Genomic DNA, 19,117 nt, shown 5'->3' with positions numbered 1-19,117 from the left:
GGTTCTATGTGCTACAGTCTGGAGCCGAGCGACCGCTACGGTCGCAGATTCGAATCCTGCTTCGGGCATGGACGTATGTAAAGTCCTTAGGTTAGTTAGGTTTAATTAGTTCTAAGTTCTAGGCGACTAATGACCTCAGAAGTTAAGTCGCATAGTGCTCAGAGCCATTTGAACCATTTTTTTCTTTTTTTAACAATCCGACCTTTATCAAAGTCGGAAACGTGATGGTACGCATTTCTCCTCCTTATACGAGGCATCACAACAACGTTTCACCAGGCAACGCCGGTCAACTGCTGTTTGAATATGAGAAATCGGTTGGAAACTTTCCTCATGTCACCACGTTGTAGGTGTCGCCACCAGCGCCAACCTTCTTTGAATGCTCTGAAAGGCTAATCATTTGCATATCACAGCATCTTCTTCCTGTCGTTTAAATTTCGCGTCTGTAGCACGTCATCTTCGTGGTGTATCAATTTTAATGGCCAGTAGTGTAGTATTAAGTGAGTCTTCCAGTCATGTAGTGTAAGGCCGTGCATTCAAGGAGATTACGTCGAGAAATGGGGTTTCATTGCCAAAAGAGTGGGAAATATTATGGTGTATTGCAATCCTGTATAACACAAACCTGCTGTCAGAAAAAAATGTGTTGCATTACTTATTGAACGCTCCTCGTATCATTTTAAATGTCTTACATACAGCTCAAGGAAAAACTAGTAGTGTCGTCGCAACGGGTGTGGGGGAGGGATGGGGAAAGAGGGGACGCCCAAATGATTCGACTCTTGTGTCTGGAAAACATTATCAACTGCCCCTGGGTAGGACGGTAGTCGTCGGTCTTGTGGGGTGGAACCGGGGTTTTAAAAGTGTTGAGAGTTTGGAGTCGATATTCGGTGATGAGTAGAGATGGTTTTCCGATTTTTGTGAGGTTGGGAGTGACTTCTGCTAAGTCGATAGATGTTCCATGTTAGAACATGGAGAGATATGGTAGTTGGACGTACTGTTCGATAACAACGAGGCTGACGTAGTGAGGTCTAAAGGAGACAATAAATCCGATTTGTTCCAGTACTTGTGTGTGTTGTCTCTCTTTTAACTTTAGACTGCTATCCAGTTCTTCATGAATCATATGTTATAAACCTGTTGCAGACGATGTAGCAACTGTTCGCCGGCGCTAATTTTCCCGTTCAGTGGTCGGATATGAAAATCTTTTGACACTAATTGTTTTGCGACGGGGCATCAATTCAGCCTAATTGTATATGTACAGAGATGAATGCAAATAATTCCGGTCCACCAAGAAACATCAGGGAGCAGTGCGTCGCTTGATATGTCTCACCCAGAACACGGCGCTAGGAGTGCAGTGACGCGAGTGAGACTTCGTCAGGCGCCGCAGAAACTCGGAGACGTTTGAAATAATGTACTCGTCTAAGCAGTGAAATACGAATTATTTCAAATATCCTCTGTACAATTCACGGTCCACGTTCTTCAACCATATTTCTGAGATGACGCCAGGAGGAAGAATCTAGAAGACTGAGATGAGGATCTTGGAGGGCCAGTTGTGAATCCTCGACTAAGTGTTTCTGGATGATATTAGAGTGTTAGGTGTCAGCTTAACACTAGCAGAAAGACGTGTCTGTGTCCCATCACGCCTCTATGTCGTTCTATGGCCATCAGACATGGGTCAAACTTCAGCCCAATTCGGTTAAGACTTCATCTTATACATTTGTAGCATCGAGGATAATAGAGTATTTCGTACCGAAGTCAATGGTGGCTTGATATTATTTCGCAAGTGGCTAGACTGTGGATCTTCCTTTACCGTAACAATTTTGCTTCTACAAACGTATACATTCATCCGTGACAGTTTTCACTAATACAAACGATGCCTTATGTACAAAAAAAAAATGATTTGAAATTTCTGTTTCTCTACAGAACCGAAAACTCTCTTTTCTTGTTAAAAGACCCTTTTATGCGGATGACGTTCTAGATATATAGATAAATGTAAAAATGTGAAAAGAATCGACGGTTTCGAGTATTGGGATGCAAGTATTACAGAAATCACAGAACGAACAAGTTACTCGTCCTCCACGCCCTATGTCTCACCTATGAGGTGTTTGCTCAACGTTATTAAATTTCTGTAGAAGTGGACCTACGCATGTTAGTATCCTTAGACTTTTTCCTGCTTGTTCGTGCTCTTGACCGTTAATTCCGATATCTATCTGTTTGAAACATAAGGGGCGGTAAAATGGCCGTACATCCACAATCAGTAACCTAGTCAGACAAAATCGCTGTGAGCATTGAGGCTATCATCCCGCCGACGCACTAAGTTGAAGATACACGTTCAGTATAGTACCATGTCCTGCTGCCTGAGGAAGTCAGTGACAGCCTGCTAGGCATCCTCGTCCGACAGGAATCGCCGAACATTCAGGACGTTTTTTAAGAGACCGAACACGCCATAATCACACGAGGAGAAATCAGGGCTTAAGGGGGGGGGGGGGGGGGATGCTCGAAAGTCTCGCCGTTAAATTGGCACAACTACTGCGTTATGACATTTGCAAATGGGGACGTGTGTCTCGCGTCGAATCGCGACCAGCACGGAACTTTGAGCACCACTGCACAGCGGTGGTTTTCGACAGACATGCTACCCAACGCATACTATTCAGTCTCTGGTCTATCCGTGTTTGTCCTTTTGCCGCCTAGAATGGAATAACAGCACGTTTGTACTGTTTGGATGCATTCGGTAATAGCGTCGTCGTAGTTCACGTCCGTGCATTCACCGCATGCACGTGCGAAAGACACTAATGTCATCAATCCCTTGCCTACATGTCGGTGCATATACATCGCATCAGAGTCGCGCTAAATTCCACACACACGTTGCAGCAGTGACTCTAAAGGGGAAATTTTGAGTGCCCCACACACTTTTTTATTTATTGTCAAGACGTAATCTTTTGTACCTTGTTGTTGTTGTGGTCTTCAGCCCTAAGGCTGGTTTGATACAGCTCTCCAAGCTACTCTATCGTGTGAGAGCCTCTTCACCTCCGAATGACTACTGCAACCAATATTCTTCTGAATCTGCTCACTGTTTTCATATCTTGGTCCCCCTCTACGATCTTTACGCACCATACTTCCCTCCAATACATCGGCCATCATCAGTTATTTTGCTACCTAAATAGGAAAATTCACCTACCACTTCTAGTGTCTCGTTTCCAAATCGACAACATTCCACTACTCTTGTTTGGCTCCGATTGATGTTCATATTTTATCCTCCTTTCAAGTCACTGTCCATTCCGTTCAACTGCTCTTCCAAGCCCTTTGCTGTTTCTGACAGAATTACTTTGTCATCGGAGAAGCTTAAAGTTTTTGTTTCTTTTCTCTGAACTTTAATAATTCCTGTCCCATATTTTTCTTTGGTTTCTTTTACCGTCTGTTAAATGTCCGGATTGAATAACATCGGGGATAGGCTACAATCTTGTTTCACTCCCTTCTCAACCACTGCTTCCCTTCCATGCCCATTCACTCTTATATCTGCCGTCTGGTTTCTGTACAAATTGTAAATCGTGTTTCATTCCCTGTGTTTTACCCCTGCTACCTTCAGAATCTGAAAAGAGAGTATTCCAGTCAACATTGTCAAAAGTGTTCTCTTGATTCACAAATGCTATAAACGTATTTTTGTCTTTCATTAACCTATCCTCTAAGCCTAGCGTGTTCCTACATTTCTCCGGAATCGAAACTGATCTATCCATTGTTGTGCAAAGAGTTCCTATTAGTATTTGGCAACCATGACTCACTAAACTGGTAGTGCGGTAATAGTAACACCTGTCAGCACCTCTTCTCTTTGGAACTGAACTTATTAATTGTTCTTGAAGACTGAGGCTATTTCACATACATCTTTCACACAAGATGGAAAGGATTATCATGGGTGGCTCTCCCAAGGCTAGTAGTAGTTCTGACAGAATATCGTCTACTCCAGGGATCTTGTTTCTACTTATATCTTACAGAGCTCTCCCATCTCATCTTTATCTATGCCCACTTTCGTTTCTATAATATTGCCTTCATCAGCCTTGTTCTGATCCTCTGTATACTCCTTCCGCCTTTCAGCTTTCCCTTCTTTGCCTAGGACTGGTTTTCCATCCGAGCACTTGATATTCTTACAGCTCCTTCTTTCTCCAAAGACGTCTTTTATCTTCCTATAGGCAGTATCTGTTTTTCACCTACTGAAATATGTTCCGGAATTCTTACATTTGTCCACTGGCCATTCCTGCTTAGTCATTTTGCACTTCCTGTCAGTCTCATTTTATAAACGTTTGTATTCCCTTTCGCCTACTTCGTTTGCTGCATTTTTATATATTTCCAATCATCAGTTAAATTCAATGTCACTTTTGCTATCCAAGGTTTCTGCTAGGCCTCACCTTTTTACATATTTTATACTCTGCCGCCTCCACTATGCAGGCCGGAGTGGCCGAGCGGTTCTAGGCGCTGCAGTCTGGAACCGCGCGACCGCTACGGTCGCAGGTTCGAATCCTGCCTCGGGCATGGATGTGTGTGATGTCATTAGGTTAGTTAGGTTTAAGTAGTTCTAAGTTCTGGGGGACTGATGACCATAGCAGTTAAGTCCCATAGTGCTCAGAGTCATTTGAACCATTTGAACGCTATTCCAGTCACCTGTTACCTAATCCTGTTTCTGAAACACTCAACAACCTTTGGTTCCTTTAACTTATACAAGCCCCGTCTTCTTAATTTCCTACCTTTTTCCAGGTTCATGAGTTTTAATCTACAGCGCATAATCAATAAATTGTGGTCAGATTCCACATTTGCCCTTAGAAATGTCTTACAGTTTAATCTCGTTCCTAAATCTCTGTCTGACCATTACATAATCAATCTGAAACCTTCCGGAGTCTCCAGGTCTCTTCTACGTATACAGTATTGTTTTATAATTCTGAAACCAAGTGTTAATAATGGTTAAAATATGCTCTATGCAAAATTCGACCAGATGTCTTCCTCTTTCATTCTTTTCCGGAAGTCCATATTCACCTACTATTTTTCCTTGTCTTCCTTTTCGAATTCCAGTCCCTCAACACAATTAAATTTTCGTCTTCTTTATCTGAATAATTTTTTATCTCATCACACATTTCTTGAATCTCTTCATCATCTGCGGAGGTATTTGGCATATAAATCTGTACTACTGTGGTAGACCTGGACTTCGTGTCTATCTTTATTATGATGTCCGCCCCAATAGCTGAGTGGTCAGCGTGACGGAGTGCCGTCCTATTGGCCCAGGGTCGATTCTCGGCTGGGTCGGGGATTCTCTCCGCTCAGGGACTGGGTGTTGTGTTGTCTTCATCATCATTTGATCCCCATCCGCAGCACAGGTCGCCCAGTGTGGCGTCGAATGTAATAAGACCTGCACCAAGGCGGCCGGACCTGCCCCGTAAGGGGCCTCCCGACCGACGCCAAACGCTCATTTCCATTTATTCCATTACGATAATGCGTTCACTACACTGTTCAAAGTAGCTTACCCGCATACATATTTTCTTATTCATTATTGAACCCACCTCTGCACTACCCCTACTTGACTTTGTGTTTGTAACCCTGTATTCTCCTGAGCAGAAGTCCTGCTCCTCCTGCCACCGAAATTTACTAATTCCCACTATATCTAACTTCAACCTGCCTATTTTTTTTTAAAATTTTCTAACCCTCCCGTCAGATTAAGGGCTCTAATATTTCACTCTCCGATCCGTAGAATGCCCCTTTTGTTTCTCCCGATGACGACATCATCCTGTTAATTCCCCGTCCTGAGATCTGAATGGGGTACTACTTTACCTCCGGAATATTTAATCCCAAGACGACGTCTATATTATTTAACCATAAGAAAGCTGTATGCCCTCGGGAAAAATTGCAGCTGTAGTTTCCCCTTGCCCCCAGCCGTTCGCAGTACCAGCACAGCAAGGCCTTGTTGGTTCATGTTACAAAATCAGGTCAGTCAATCATCCGGACTGCTGTCCCTGCAACTATTGGAAAGGCTGCTGTCCGTCTTCAGGAACCATATGTTTGTCTGGCCCCTCAACAGGTATCCCCAGTTGCGGCTCCACGTAAGGTAACGCAGTCCAGTAACGCTGAGGCAAGCAAGCCACCCAACCGCTGGCCAGGGGAGGAGGGGAGAGCGAGGGGAGGGGGAGAGGGGAGCGATGTACCTTACAGATAATTAATTCCAAGCCTTATTTTCCACCCAAGGCACTTAACTACCCTCCGCAAGTTATTTGCACTTGGCTGCCATCTATACTAGTCATACAGTAATCACGTACAGGAGTGAAGAGTGGCAGGAAATACGTACGCTCTTTTGTTTTGTGAGATATCTGACAATGTGTTTCATTTGTAATTGTACAGCAGCGCTTAGACATTGTACAAATGATGTAACTAGATATGTGCAAGTGTGTAATGCGAAGGATTTTCCTACATTAGGGTACTCACATGTTAATTCCGTCGAAACCAGCTCCGAGGCCGACGTGGTCCACTCCAGCTACCTCTCGTATATGCACGATGTGAGCTGCACACAGAGGCGGGAAGTGACATTCACACTGGAGCTACTGCGAGTATTATAACAGTTAAGACGATCATTCTTATTAGCTTTCTTTGCAAGGAGTAAAAGAAACAGCAATAAGGCAAAACAAAAGGTATTGAAATCATTGTGACAGGTACTTAATTCCGTCAAGATACAATGCAAGGGCTGCTACCACGACTTTAGGGAAATTTAGCAGAATTTTTGTCATGCTTCATAATGAGTCTTTCCATTGTAGGGAAATGTGGGAAGCAGGCCATATTGTGTATACGAAGAAAGTAAAAAATTCACATGATAGTGTCTGTTTGCTGTTTTGACCAATAGACTAATATGTAAATTCTAACCTGCAAATGATGTGTTACATTTCTTTTACTTCATTTCATTACATATTTACATTCGGTTTTCTACGTAACAGGAGGACATCGATGTAATAACTAAAACTATTCTCCTATTTATCACCTTAAAATGAGTTGAACAAAATTACAAAGCAGATAAAAGTGAAAATTTACGTTTTATGACTTATTCGCAGTGTTCCACAAGAAACTGATATCATTCACACTTCCTATACACAATCTGAAAGTCAGTTTTTAGACCTGTCCTGGCAGTCGCGAGTGCTACCGCGACCGCGTCTGGGACATGGAAGTATACCGGCTTCGGATCAAATCCATCCGGAGGATTAAAGACGTGGTTCGGTATGCCAGCCACCCTGGACCTGCTGTTAAGGTGGCTTTCCGCATCTCAATAGGTGTATACCAGGCTGGTTCCCATGTTCCGCCTCAGACACACGCTACGCAAAGACTTGGAACGCTCCCTCACCCTTTCATACTGAATTTACTCTGCACACAGTCGAGCTGGGTTCTCTGTTTTTTTTCTCCTGGAGGGATGGAGGATTCGGGATGTAGCAGACTGATGACCTTCGCTGTTTGGTTTCCTTGAACACTTAGAATCAGCATGATTTTATAAGAAACATGAATACTTCTAGAATGATATTCATCGTACAAGCTCCATTAACGAAGAAAAGTATAAAGATACGTACAAAAATTACAGAATAAAAGTTTAGACATAATTCTTGAATTTCCTTCTCTCTTTTGTCGTTTCTCTACGTGGTCTGCTTTGTTATTCGTTTCGGCACCGTTGGTAGCATTTGGAGGCCAGATGTTCTTCATTATCTCACCACTCCTCTCTGGAAGGAATTTGTGTGTCTCATCTGTCAGCGTCTAGTGTCAACTCGTATTCACGTAATATAACATTTTATAAATGTTTGCATATTGTGTATCTGACATGGAACGTGGGTAGTAGCCCGGTATTTAGCTATTTAGATACAGAATACCGCTTAAAAACTTTATCCAGGTTGGCCGGCTCACCAGAGCCCACGTCGTTGATCCGCGAGGTGGAGTCCACCCCTGGCTGACTCGCCTCCCCCTGTCCCGGATGCAGAAGTTTCAGCGCTCAGATATTGGAGCAAGTTTATAGTTAAGACACAGTAGCGTAATATTCAATAAAATATGTCTGTTTCTTTCTCGCTCAAGCGTACCATCTGACACCAAACAGGAACTGTTAATGGCATATCATACAAACGTCATGAAGTGATATACTCGCTGTGTTTGCTGGAAAAGAGACCAAATTGAACGATTTACAACGGAACTACTTCCCAACTATAACATTAGACTACAACCCAGAATGAGATTTTCACTCTGCAGCGGAGTGTGCGCTGATATGAAACTTCCTGGCAGATTAAAACTGTGTGCCCGACCGAGACTCGAACTCGGGACCTTTGCCTTTCGCGGGCAAGTGCTCTACCATCTGAGCTACCGAAGCACGACTCACGCCCGGTACTCACAGCTTTACTTCTGCCAGTACCTCGTCTCCTACCTTCCAAACTTTACAGAAGCTCTCCTGCGAACCTTGCAGAACTAGCACTCCTGAAAGAAAGGATATTGCGGAGACATGGCTTAGCCACAGCCTGGGGGATGTTTCCAGAAGAAGTTAGGAGACGAGGTACTGGCAGAAGTAAGGCTGTGAGTACCGGGCGTGAGTCGTGCTTCGGTAGCTCAGATGGTAGAGCACTTGCCCGCGAAAGGCAAAGGTCCCGAGTTCGAGTCTCGGTCGGGCACACAGTTTTAATCTGCCAGGAAGTTTCATATCAGCGCACACTCCGCTGCAGAGTGAAAATCTCATTCTGGAAACATCCCCCAGGCTGTGGCTAAGCCATGTCTCCGCAATATCCTTTCTTTCAGGAGTGCTAGTTCTGCAAGGTTCGCAGGAGAGCTTCTGTAAAGTTTGGAATGTAGGAGACGAGGTACTGGCAGAAGTAAAGCTGTGAGTACCGGGCGTGAGTCGTGCTTCGGTAGCTCAGATGGTAGAGCACTTGCCCGCGAAAGGCAAAGGTCCCGAGTTCGAGTCTCGGTCGGGCACACAGTTTTAATCTGCCAGGAAGTTTCATATCAGCGCACACTCCGCTGCAGAGTGAAAATCTCATTCTGGAAACATCCCCCAGGCTGTGGCTAAGCCATGTCTCCGCAATATCCTTTCTTTCAGGAGTGCTAGTTCTGCAAGGTTCGCAGGAGAGCTTCTGTAAAGTTTGGAAGGTAGGAGACGAGGTACTGGCAGAAGTAAAGCTGTGAGTACCGGGCGTGAGTCGTGCTTCGGTAGCTCAGATGGTAGAGCACTTGCCCGCGAAAGGCAAAGGTCCCGAGTTCGAGTCTCGGTCGGGCACACAGTTTTAATCTGCCAGGAAGTTTCATTAGACTACAATTTTTATGATAGTGTGACTTATTTATCTGAACTGAAGACCAAGGTCAAAAAATGCGTTATCTTGCGTCGAGTGTCATGATCTTCCCGCTATTGCAGGTGTGATACAAACATTTATTACGTACAGGACCTGCATGGAACCTAACCAGTTAAGCTGTATAAGAGTTATTTCACATAAATATTCGTCTTTAATCATAATTTGTACAGTTACTGTAAGCCCATGGCACTCGAGAAATGGACAATAAAGTACAGTGGAGTACAATGGACACATTGTCGTTGCACCGAGCAATGGGCAGTAAAGTGCAATGAAGTAAATGAACGTATTGTTGTTTCCATATTTTAGCACCTGAACTTATAACATGTTTTAGAATCAGTCTCGTTTTCATTTTTCCTTCCACATGCAAATGTGCCAACGGCCTTGTCGCAGTGGTAACAACAGTTCCCATAAAATTACCGAAGTTAAGTGCTGTGGGGCTTGGCTACCACTTACATGGCTGACCGTCAGGGTCTGCCGAACGCTGTAGGCAAGTGGGGTGCACTCAGCCCTTGTGAGGCCAACTGAGGAGCTGCTTGACTGAGAAATACCGCGTACGGTGACGAAAACTGACAACAGCCGACAGAGCGGTGTGCTGACCATATGTCCCTCCACATTCGCATCCACAACTCTTAGGATGACACAGCGGTCAGTCGGTACCGTTGGGCCTTCCGGGGCCTGTTCGGATGGAGTTTAATTTCTTTCAGCACATAAACAATAATTGCAAGAGGCAAACCTTCTGCCTTATTGCCTGCCCAACCTACTGTGTCTCTGGCACCGCTCGATGGCTCTCACTACTGCGGAAAGTTAAGGAACTTAGCTGGCTCTTCACATCAGCGTTTCATTACCGCTGATATCACCCTTCGCTAAGTGCAGTACGTAAGGATCGTCCACAACTTGCATCACTAGTCACACTAGAAAGTGTTTCATGATCGACATGAACATAAGTTTCTTATGTTTGTCGAAAATGAAGTGTCTCTGGGAGAAGCTTACCTGCTACGTCATGCAGCGATGCCGTCTCGCTGCAGCTCACGAAGTGAGGGTAGAAGGCCACCATCACGATACCACCGTTCGCTTTCTGTACAAACATAAGATTAGAGCTTTTGTTGGTAAATAATATTCACGGCAAAATCACAGGAGTCTCAATAAATAAATTTCCTTAGGTTACCATCTAAAGGGAAGTAAACTGGTTAAGAGACGTTAAATAAAAACCGACAATTTCTTGCATGGATACGAAACACCCAGATCTAATGTGTTTCTGTACTTGAGAATGGTTACCAGGAACATTCACATATCTGGGTGTTTGCCTTAGATTCTTTTTGAGCATGAGTTAAGACGACATGACAGTTTATCAGTTTAACTTAATACATGATCAATTATGATACCAAAACTTACAAACTTGGTTCATTTCCACAATAGTTGCATTATTAATTAAATACCGTAGATCATTTGTAGAACATATCGTAAATTGGTCTGTTTGCGGTTGTCAGCATAATACTTTCACATATACGTATGTAATGTGTATTTCTAGATGAGTGTATAGATGTAATGCAAAGGATGGTTACAACACAGAGACAAAACTATCTCTACAGTTATAAAATTAATTCCGCGTGGGTCAAGAGCCGAGTGCAGATCTGTCAATTGGACACCACTTCAATGACTTGCTGGTCTTTAATCTACCCCAGTTATGCAACCGAGAAAAAGGGACTTAGACGTCAACCTAGAGTTGAAGCATGTGTCATTCTTCCCTGTGACTCCTCACATCTTTGAGAGATGAAGAATGTATTAAATACAGACTCAAAATTCCCGTAGTTTCTTTCTGGATTCGATCCCACGACCTCAGTGTTTCCAGGCGCGGGCTTCACCGCCAGATCAACAGACCCGACATTTCTACAATGACAGCAGAGACGCAACATGCGTACAGAATGGGAAGAGACATGTAGGTGTACATGTAAAACCCAGGTCTCAAGGCAGTACTCATTCTGACTATTTAAATCCATCGGAATGATTTCACAGATAACTAATAATTTCTAATAAAATAGAATCATCATACCTTGCACAGCTGCTACCTGGACAACGAAGATGATTTCAGCTTAAGATAGACTCCCAGTAATCTACATGATACGATATTAGATTGGTTGGTTGGTTGTTTCGGGGAAGGAGACCAGACAGCGAGGTCATCGGTCTCATCGGATTAGGGAAGGACGGGGAAGGAAGTCGGCCGTGCCCTTTGAAAGGAACCATCCCGGCATTTGCCTGGAGCGTTTTAGGGATATCACGGAAAACCTAAATCAGGATGGCCGGACGCGGGATGGAACCGTCGTCCTCCCGATTGCGAGTCCAGTGTCTAACCACTGCGCCACCTCGCTCGGTCGATATTAGATACTAAGAGACTTAAATCCATATTACACGAGTCATTGCATCCCTTTTTCAAAACTAAAATTACGTATTTATTTTAAAATTTACCCAAGACATCAAGCAGAAGTGCAGAATGTTCGTCGTAATACTTAGACAAGAGGTCGAGAAATTTTAAAATAATTTAAATGACGCTGTGTAACCATCAATACCCAGTGTGTAACGGAGCAGTGTTAACTTACTTTTCTGAAATGTGTTGTTGCTAAAACAGGTAACTTGCTAACAAAAACACTGCTGCTTCTTTTATTCACGGGTATTGCTTCGGATAATGTTGTAGAAGCTGCACAATATTTCTGCGAGACTGCTGCTCGTCATCGTCAGGTGCTTACTGACGTGCTGCTGCAATGGCTCGCCAATATATACGCTGACTCGCTAGAAATGCGCAGGCGCTAAGGGTTGTGGCTATAATGTCATCGTGGACGAATCATAAAGCTCGGCGAAATCCAGTGCCCCCTGCCGTACAAGGGTGGCGACCGTAAATTGCGACCCAGCGCGCACGCGGGGCAGAGTGTTGGCGACTAGTTCAAGTGTGCGTCAGTTGGATTATTAAGATGTTCAGGAAAGTGGCTGGATTTGAGGAGCGCGGATGTCTTTCATTTTACTGCGTCGCCGTCTCCGGAAGGATCCAACTGAAGCACACTTAAACTAAGCGCCAGCACACTGCCCTGAGTCGGACTGCAATTTGCGTCCGCACTTTTCTCGCGTCGCAAATGAGAAGCCCATGGCCGTGCTCTATGATTCGTCACGATAACGTTAGTGCCGCAGCTCTTGTGGCCGTGCTTTTCTAGCGAGTCAGCATATACACTCCTGGAAATGGAAAAAAGAACACATTGACACCAGTGTGTCAGACCCACCATACTTGCTCCGGACACTGCGAGAGGGCTGTACAAGCAATGATCACACGCACGGCACAGCGGACACACCAGGAACCGCGGTGTTGGCCGTCGAATGGCGCTAGCTGCGCAGCATTTGTGCACCGCCACCGTCAGTGTCAGCCAGTTTGCCGTGGTATACGGAACTCCATCGCAGTCTTTAACACTGGTAGCATGCCGCGACAGCGTGGACGTGAACCGTATGTGCAGTTGGCGGACTTTGAGCGAGGGCGTATAGTGGGCATGCGGGAGGCCGGGTGGACGTACCGCCGAATTGCTCAACACGTGGGGCGTGAGGTCTCCACAGTACATCGATGTTGTCGCCAGTGGTCGGCGGAAGGTGCACGTGCCCGTCGACCTGGGACCGGACCGCAGCGACGCACGGATGCACGCCAAGACCGTAGGATCCTACGCAGTGCCGTAGGGGACCGCACCGCCACTTCCCAGCAAATTAGGGACACTGTTGCTCCTGGGGTATCGACGAGGACCATTCGCAACCGTCTCCATGAAGCTGGGCTACGGTCCCGCACACCGTTAGGCCGTCTTCCGCTCACGCCCCAACATCGTGCAGCCCGCCTCCAGTGGTGTCGCGACAGGCGTGAATGGAGGGACGAATGGAGACGTGTCGTCTTCAGCGATGAGAGTCGCTTCTGCCTTGGTGCCAATGATGGTCGTATGCGTGTTTGGCGCCGTGCAGGTGAGCGCCACAATTAGGACTGCATACGACCGAGGCACACAGGGCCAACACCCGGCATCATGGCGTGGGGAGCGATCTCCTACACTGGCCGTACACCACTGGTGATCGTCTAGGGGACACTGAATAGTGCACGGTACATCCAAACCGTCATCGAACCCATCGTTCTACCATTCCTAGACCGGCAAGGGAACTTGCTGTTCCAACAGGACAATGCACGTCCGCATGTATCCCGTGCCACCCAACGTGCTCTAGAAGGTGTAAGTCAACTACCCTGGCCAGCAAGATCTCCGGATCTGTCCCCCATTGAGCATGTTTGGGACTGGATGAAGCGTCGTCTCACGCGGACTGCACGTCCAGCACGAACGCTGGTCCAACTGAGGCGCCAGGTGGAAATGGCATGGCAAGCCGTTCCACAGGACTACATCCAGCATCTCTACGATCGTCTCCATGGGAGAATAGCAGCCTGCATTGCTGCGAAAGGTGGATATACGCTGTACTAATGCCGACATTGTGCATGTTCTGTTGCCTGTGTCTATGTGCCTGTGGTTCTGTCAGTGTGATCATGTGATGTATCTGACCCCAGGAACGTGTCAATAAGGTTTCCCCTTCCTGGGACAATGAATTCACGGTGTTCTTATTTCAATTTCCAGGAGTGTATATTGGCGAGCTATTGCAGCAACGCGTCAGTAAGCACCTGAAGATGACGAGCAGCTGTCTCGTCGAAATAATGTGCAACTTCCACAACATTATCCGACGCGACGCCCGTGAACAAATGAAGTAGTTACTACGTCGGGAAAGTCTTAAACAGCACAATAACATTGTTTCTTTTGTGTTGTGAGGGAGAGGTCACAAGGTTGATGAATAGGTATTTCACAACTAGCAAGTTACTGTATTATCACATTGTTATACATTTAATTATTATAATGGTTTCTTCCTGAGAAAATAACAATTTACTGTAAAGCAAAGATTGTTATTTAGAACCGACGTAGAGAAGCCTTATGCCTTCAACTGATTAGTTTTTCCCTTGTCATTTCCGTGCCAGTAACATCTTTTCTTTGGGAGAAATGCGCAGTAAGCTAACCACAGCCTGTTCTGTATGCCTTCGGCCTTGCCTTTTCCGTTTTTTGAAACACTTTCCCATGGTCGAGGAGTGCGACTTGATGATAGCGGCGGACGGTAGCTAACAGGCAGTGGACGAGTGAAGCACACATAATAGTGCGCTTTACGAGAATGAGGTCTTTGTGTTTCAAAATTGCGCATGTTGTGACTGATGGCGACGATTAGACCCTTCCGCAGCGCAAGACACTTCATATAAATTAAAGCTTTGAATGCAAGATATTTCCAATAAAAATTGGATGTTGCAAGAATTGTGTCTGAGTTGTATCAAGCATAGATCCCCGACTTATATAGTATGGCATGCTTTGTCTATCTGTATAATACGTGACCTAAGAATACTATGAAAGGACATTCGTACAATACTCTCAACTCTTAGGCACCAAAAATGCTTTATACTTTGTAACTAGTGTTTTTGCATTGATAATGTCATTTTAGAAAGGAGGTGTGTTGATCCTTTTTTGTGGGGAAACTATATAGTGGGAATTTATTGCAAATGGTGTCACACTCTTTCACAAGAACTTGAATCCTATCAAGATACTGTTTGTTACTTAAGAAAGAGGTTTCTGTCAACGTAAACTTTTGTTTGGTACAATTTCATAAGAAAGTGGTGAAGTACAAATTCTATGGGTCCTATTACAGTAGAACTTGAGTAGTTTGACGTACGTAGTTTCTTAAAGCCAGAGTAAATTCAACTAGACAATAATAAGTAACATCATTCGTATTTTGAAAGTTTTGCGGTCGCAGGTTCGAATCCTGCCTCGGGCATGTACGTGTGTGATGTCCTTAGGTTAGATAGGTTTAATTGGTTCTAAGTTCTAGGCGACTGATGACCTCAGATGTTAAGTCGCATAATGCTCAGAGCCATTTTTTTTTAAGTTTCGTGAATCTGATTACTGAAAAGATAAATGCTAAGTGACTTGTGAGATTTCATTCTAGTACTGGAAATGAAAGCTGCAATCATTCATAGATAATTTCAACAACTCTTCAAGTTCAGTTCCTTGCGGACTGGCGAGCGATTTCTGTATGCGGGATTTGTGCCCCCGTCGCCAATGCTGCTACTGTATTTTAGTGGTAAATTATTAGTTATAAAAACGATACCTAAGTTAAGAATGAAGTTAAGTGATAAATGTTGTTTTTACAGAAAACGAATAACCTAAAGTTCCTCTAAATGCTCTAGAATAATTACAATAGCGTTAACAACAGTCAAACCGGCTTATACGCGGATAGCGTTTGCTGAAAAGTGATAAAAGTTCTGTAAGTACAATTTGAATCATCTTTGAGAGTGCGTAGTTTGACGTGTCGACGACCACTCAAGGTTATTCGTAGCACAGTCGCGTAGCTTAGCAAACATGAACAACAACTCGTGAGAGAGACTACAAAATTTCACGATATTTAGAGGAAGCGAAGAGTCTTACAACTGCAAAAAAAGCGTTGTTAAGGTAAACAAGCCAGAAAATTTCCTCATTATTCTCTCTGGCTATGCGACTGCCACACCGGCAGCAGGCTCCACCCACAAGTTTCAACACCGTGCTTTGCCTTTCGTTCCATGAATCTCCTGAGGCGTTTCCTTCACACTTAAAGACTATTTTTCGTGGTATTATTTTCTGCATTTTGCTTTGACTAATTGTATTCTCGATGCTGCAAACTTCATTCGTTGTGTATTTTCGGCAAGATAGGCAGTATCTAACTGAACTGGTACCCTGTTTCATTACTTTCAGACAACATTCAGAAAATAAATTTCACTAAAAGTAAACAAAGAAGATCGAAGATATTAAAACTGAGTAGCAAACCAGTGCTCAAACCCAGAGGCTAGCCTTCCACGATCAGTATTCTTACCAGCTGAGTTGTTCAGATACGACGTAAGGTCCTACCTGAAGAGTTTTACTTATCCACTACAGCTATCCTCCGTTCCGAACTACACTAAAGTTTTCAAAAAATGTTCGAATGTGTGTGAAATCTTTGGGACTTAACTGCTAAGGTCATCAGTCCCTAAGCTTACACACTACTTAACCTAAATTATCCTAAGGACAAACACACCCACCCATGCCCGAGGGAGGACTCGAACCCCCGCCGGGACCAGTTGCGCAGTCCATGACTGCAGCGCCTAAGACCGCTCGGCTAATCCCGCGCAGCTAAAGTTTTCCTCCACACACACTTGGAGTGGTCCTGCTGGAAGAACGTGTAACTGTGGAGGTACGTCTTGGCCAGGGCTTAGAGGGTTGTTTCCAGGATGAATTTTCTGTTTGCTGAGGAGGAGATTAAAACTGTGTGCCAGTCTGGGACTCAAATTTGGAACGTGGCCTTTCACTGCCAGTTCTCTTAACGTGCTTCTGGAACACATTTTCCAGATGTCTTATCCCGTCATACAGATGGCTCTAGGCTGAAAGTCAGAATTCTATATACCACCAAATATAAATTCATATTGTCGTTATTTATTGTGATAGTTGGCGCTGACATGCTACAGCTTCATGTAAAACGTTTCCGCTAGAATGGGATGAGTGGCACTTTCGTAAAAGTCTTTTAAAGCATAAAAATGATCGTTTAACCGATATAGCGAAAATTTTTGGTAATTATCATTCGCTGCTAAATTCATTGAAAAATGTCCAATTGTCAATAATTGTAGTTCCTCACGAAGCTTTGATTGTTTCAAAAACGTCAAATTTTATCTTACTATTTCAGTCGTGTACTCACTATAGCTACTCCATGTTATCGGTAAACAAAGTATAAAACTGAGCTGGAACGAACTTACCATCGACAGCGGTTCAAATTGCAGTAACTGGTGATTTGTTGAAAGTGTTGTGGACGGACAATGTACATCGCTCGAATGTGTTGGTTACCACAAGGTAAAAATAATAACTATATTTCGGACATATTAATTTCGACACGTAATAACTTGGGCGAGACTGGTTCTACACACGAAAACTGGAAGTCTAAAATAAACATTTCAGACACCCTGTTCGTTATACTAGTGTCTGTGAACAAACAGCGAACGCGGAACCAAAACAGTGACTGCTCTAAAAGTTTATTTGTTAAGAGGAACTGTGGACTGCAGTCATATGTTGACTAAATAAATATTGCACGGGCAACTGTTAGCGAAAAAAGAGCAACTTCTTAACAAACAAAAATACAGAGTAGCGATTGGCATAAATGGCCATTGCTACTAGAGTGGTACTGAAATTTCACGAACATGAGAATGATTGACTAGTTTTAACATACTTGTCCATTGAGGAATGCTATTACGTTGCATATGTTATCTGTGATATAATGAATGAATTAAACTTCCTGTCGTAGGATGTTATGATTAGGTTATGGACTGACACCACTTCAGCTTGCGACTTGGAGCTCAGGAGTCACTTCTTCACGCAGTTTCATCGTATTAGAAATGGCAATAGTTTCTTTTATTGTCTGATTGGTTCCTGTAGATTCGTTGTGTATAACGTATAATTATCTTACTCTTGATTTTAATAGGCGACAGAAATCACTACATTTGTATAAAAAGTAGTGAAATGAAAGTTGTATATCAATAAACTGATCTGTATTTTATATTTAGGTGATACGTGTTCCTCCAATAGAAACTTACACATTTCAATAGAATCAATTACAAGGGCATTCTCGTGAATAATCAAGTTCCTCAGAGAACAGACAGCAACAGTGCTACTGCTGCTGTACAGCTTGAAGTAATTAAAATTTTCTATAGGACCGGAACCATTGTCTTTCGCTGCGAGCTCTGCTCGCCAGCTGAACTAACAGCGGATAACTCACCAACTGCGTTGAACATTCGGCTTCTCCATGCTCGTTTAATCCACGTCACTGCGTCCAACGGTACACTACTATTGCTGTATTCGAACGTTACAAGATTGTTTTTACTAGTCATCGACATCAGCTTAAAAGTTTCTACATTTAAAGCTAGCTGCCATTCATCACACGGATAGAAATTCGGTCTAAGTCACCCTGTATACTCCTATAGTCTGCCACTTTTCCGTACACCACAGCGTTATCAGCAAACAGCCGCAAATTTATGCTCATCCCGTCTGTCAGGTCATTGATGTATGCAGAGAACAACTGCGGTCCTGTCACACTTCCCTGGGGCACTCCTCACGATACCCTTGTCTCTGATGAACAGTCGCCGTCAATGACAACGTGGTGTGGGCTCCTATTTTTTAAGAAGTATTCCAGCCATTCATGTATCTGGCATCCAGAGAGATGGCGCAGCGATTAGTACACTGGACTCGCATTCCGGAGGACAACGGTTCAAGTCATCCAGATTTAGGTTCTCTGCGATTTTCCTAAGTAGCTCGAGGAAAATGGTGGGCTGGTTCCTTTGAAAGGGCATGGCCGATTTCCTTCCCCACACTTTCCTAATGCAAGCTTGCAGGCCATTCCTAATTATCTCGTTGTCGATGTGACGTTAAACACTAATTCCTCCTCTTTCTCCTCCTCCTCCTCCTTACCTGGGAACTTATTTCGTACGCTTGCACCTTCGTTAACAGCTGGCTGTGCGGCACCATCTCAAGCGCTCTTCGAAAATGTAGAAAAATGGAATCTGTCTTTTCCATTGTTCGAAGTATATCTTGTGAGAAAAGGGCAAGTTGAGTTTCGCAAGAGCAGCGCTTTCTGAATAAGTGCAGGTTTTCCGACGGAAGCTTTTTTGTCTCAAGCACACTTATTATACCTAAGCTACACACGGAGTACGT

General features: G+C 44.1%; 1 protein-coding gene across 1 annotated transcript in view; it reads right to left on the bottom strand.

Annotated features, from left to right (window-relative positions):
• LOC124805609 (dipeptidase 1-like) overlaps positions 1–19,117 on the bottom strand; it is a gene marked incomplete at its 5' end in the record, with an annotated part of 107,135 nt that overhangs the window by 11,995 nt on the left and 76,023 nt on the right. The window contains 2 exons of the mRNA XM_047266176.1: positions 6,451–6,526; positions 10,317–10,401. Coding sequence (XP_047122132.1) covers positions 6,451–6,526; positions 10,317–10,401 — 161 coding nt within the window. The remainder of the gene's footprint in view (positions 1–6,450; positions 6,527–10,316; positions 10,402–19,117) is intronic.

The sequence above is a fragment of the Schistocerca piceifrons genome, chromosome 7, assembly GCF_021461385.2.
Source record: "Schistocerca piceifrons isolate TAMUIC-IGC-003096 chromosome 7, iqSchPice1.1, whole genome shotgun sequence".
Classification (NCBI taxonomy): domain Eukaryota; kingdom Metazoa; phylum Arthropoda; class Insecta; order Orthoptera; family Acrididae; genus Schistocerca; species Schistocerca piceifrons.
This window is presented reverse-complemented; position numbering and strand designations above follow the sequence as displayed.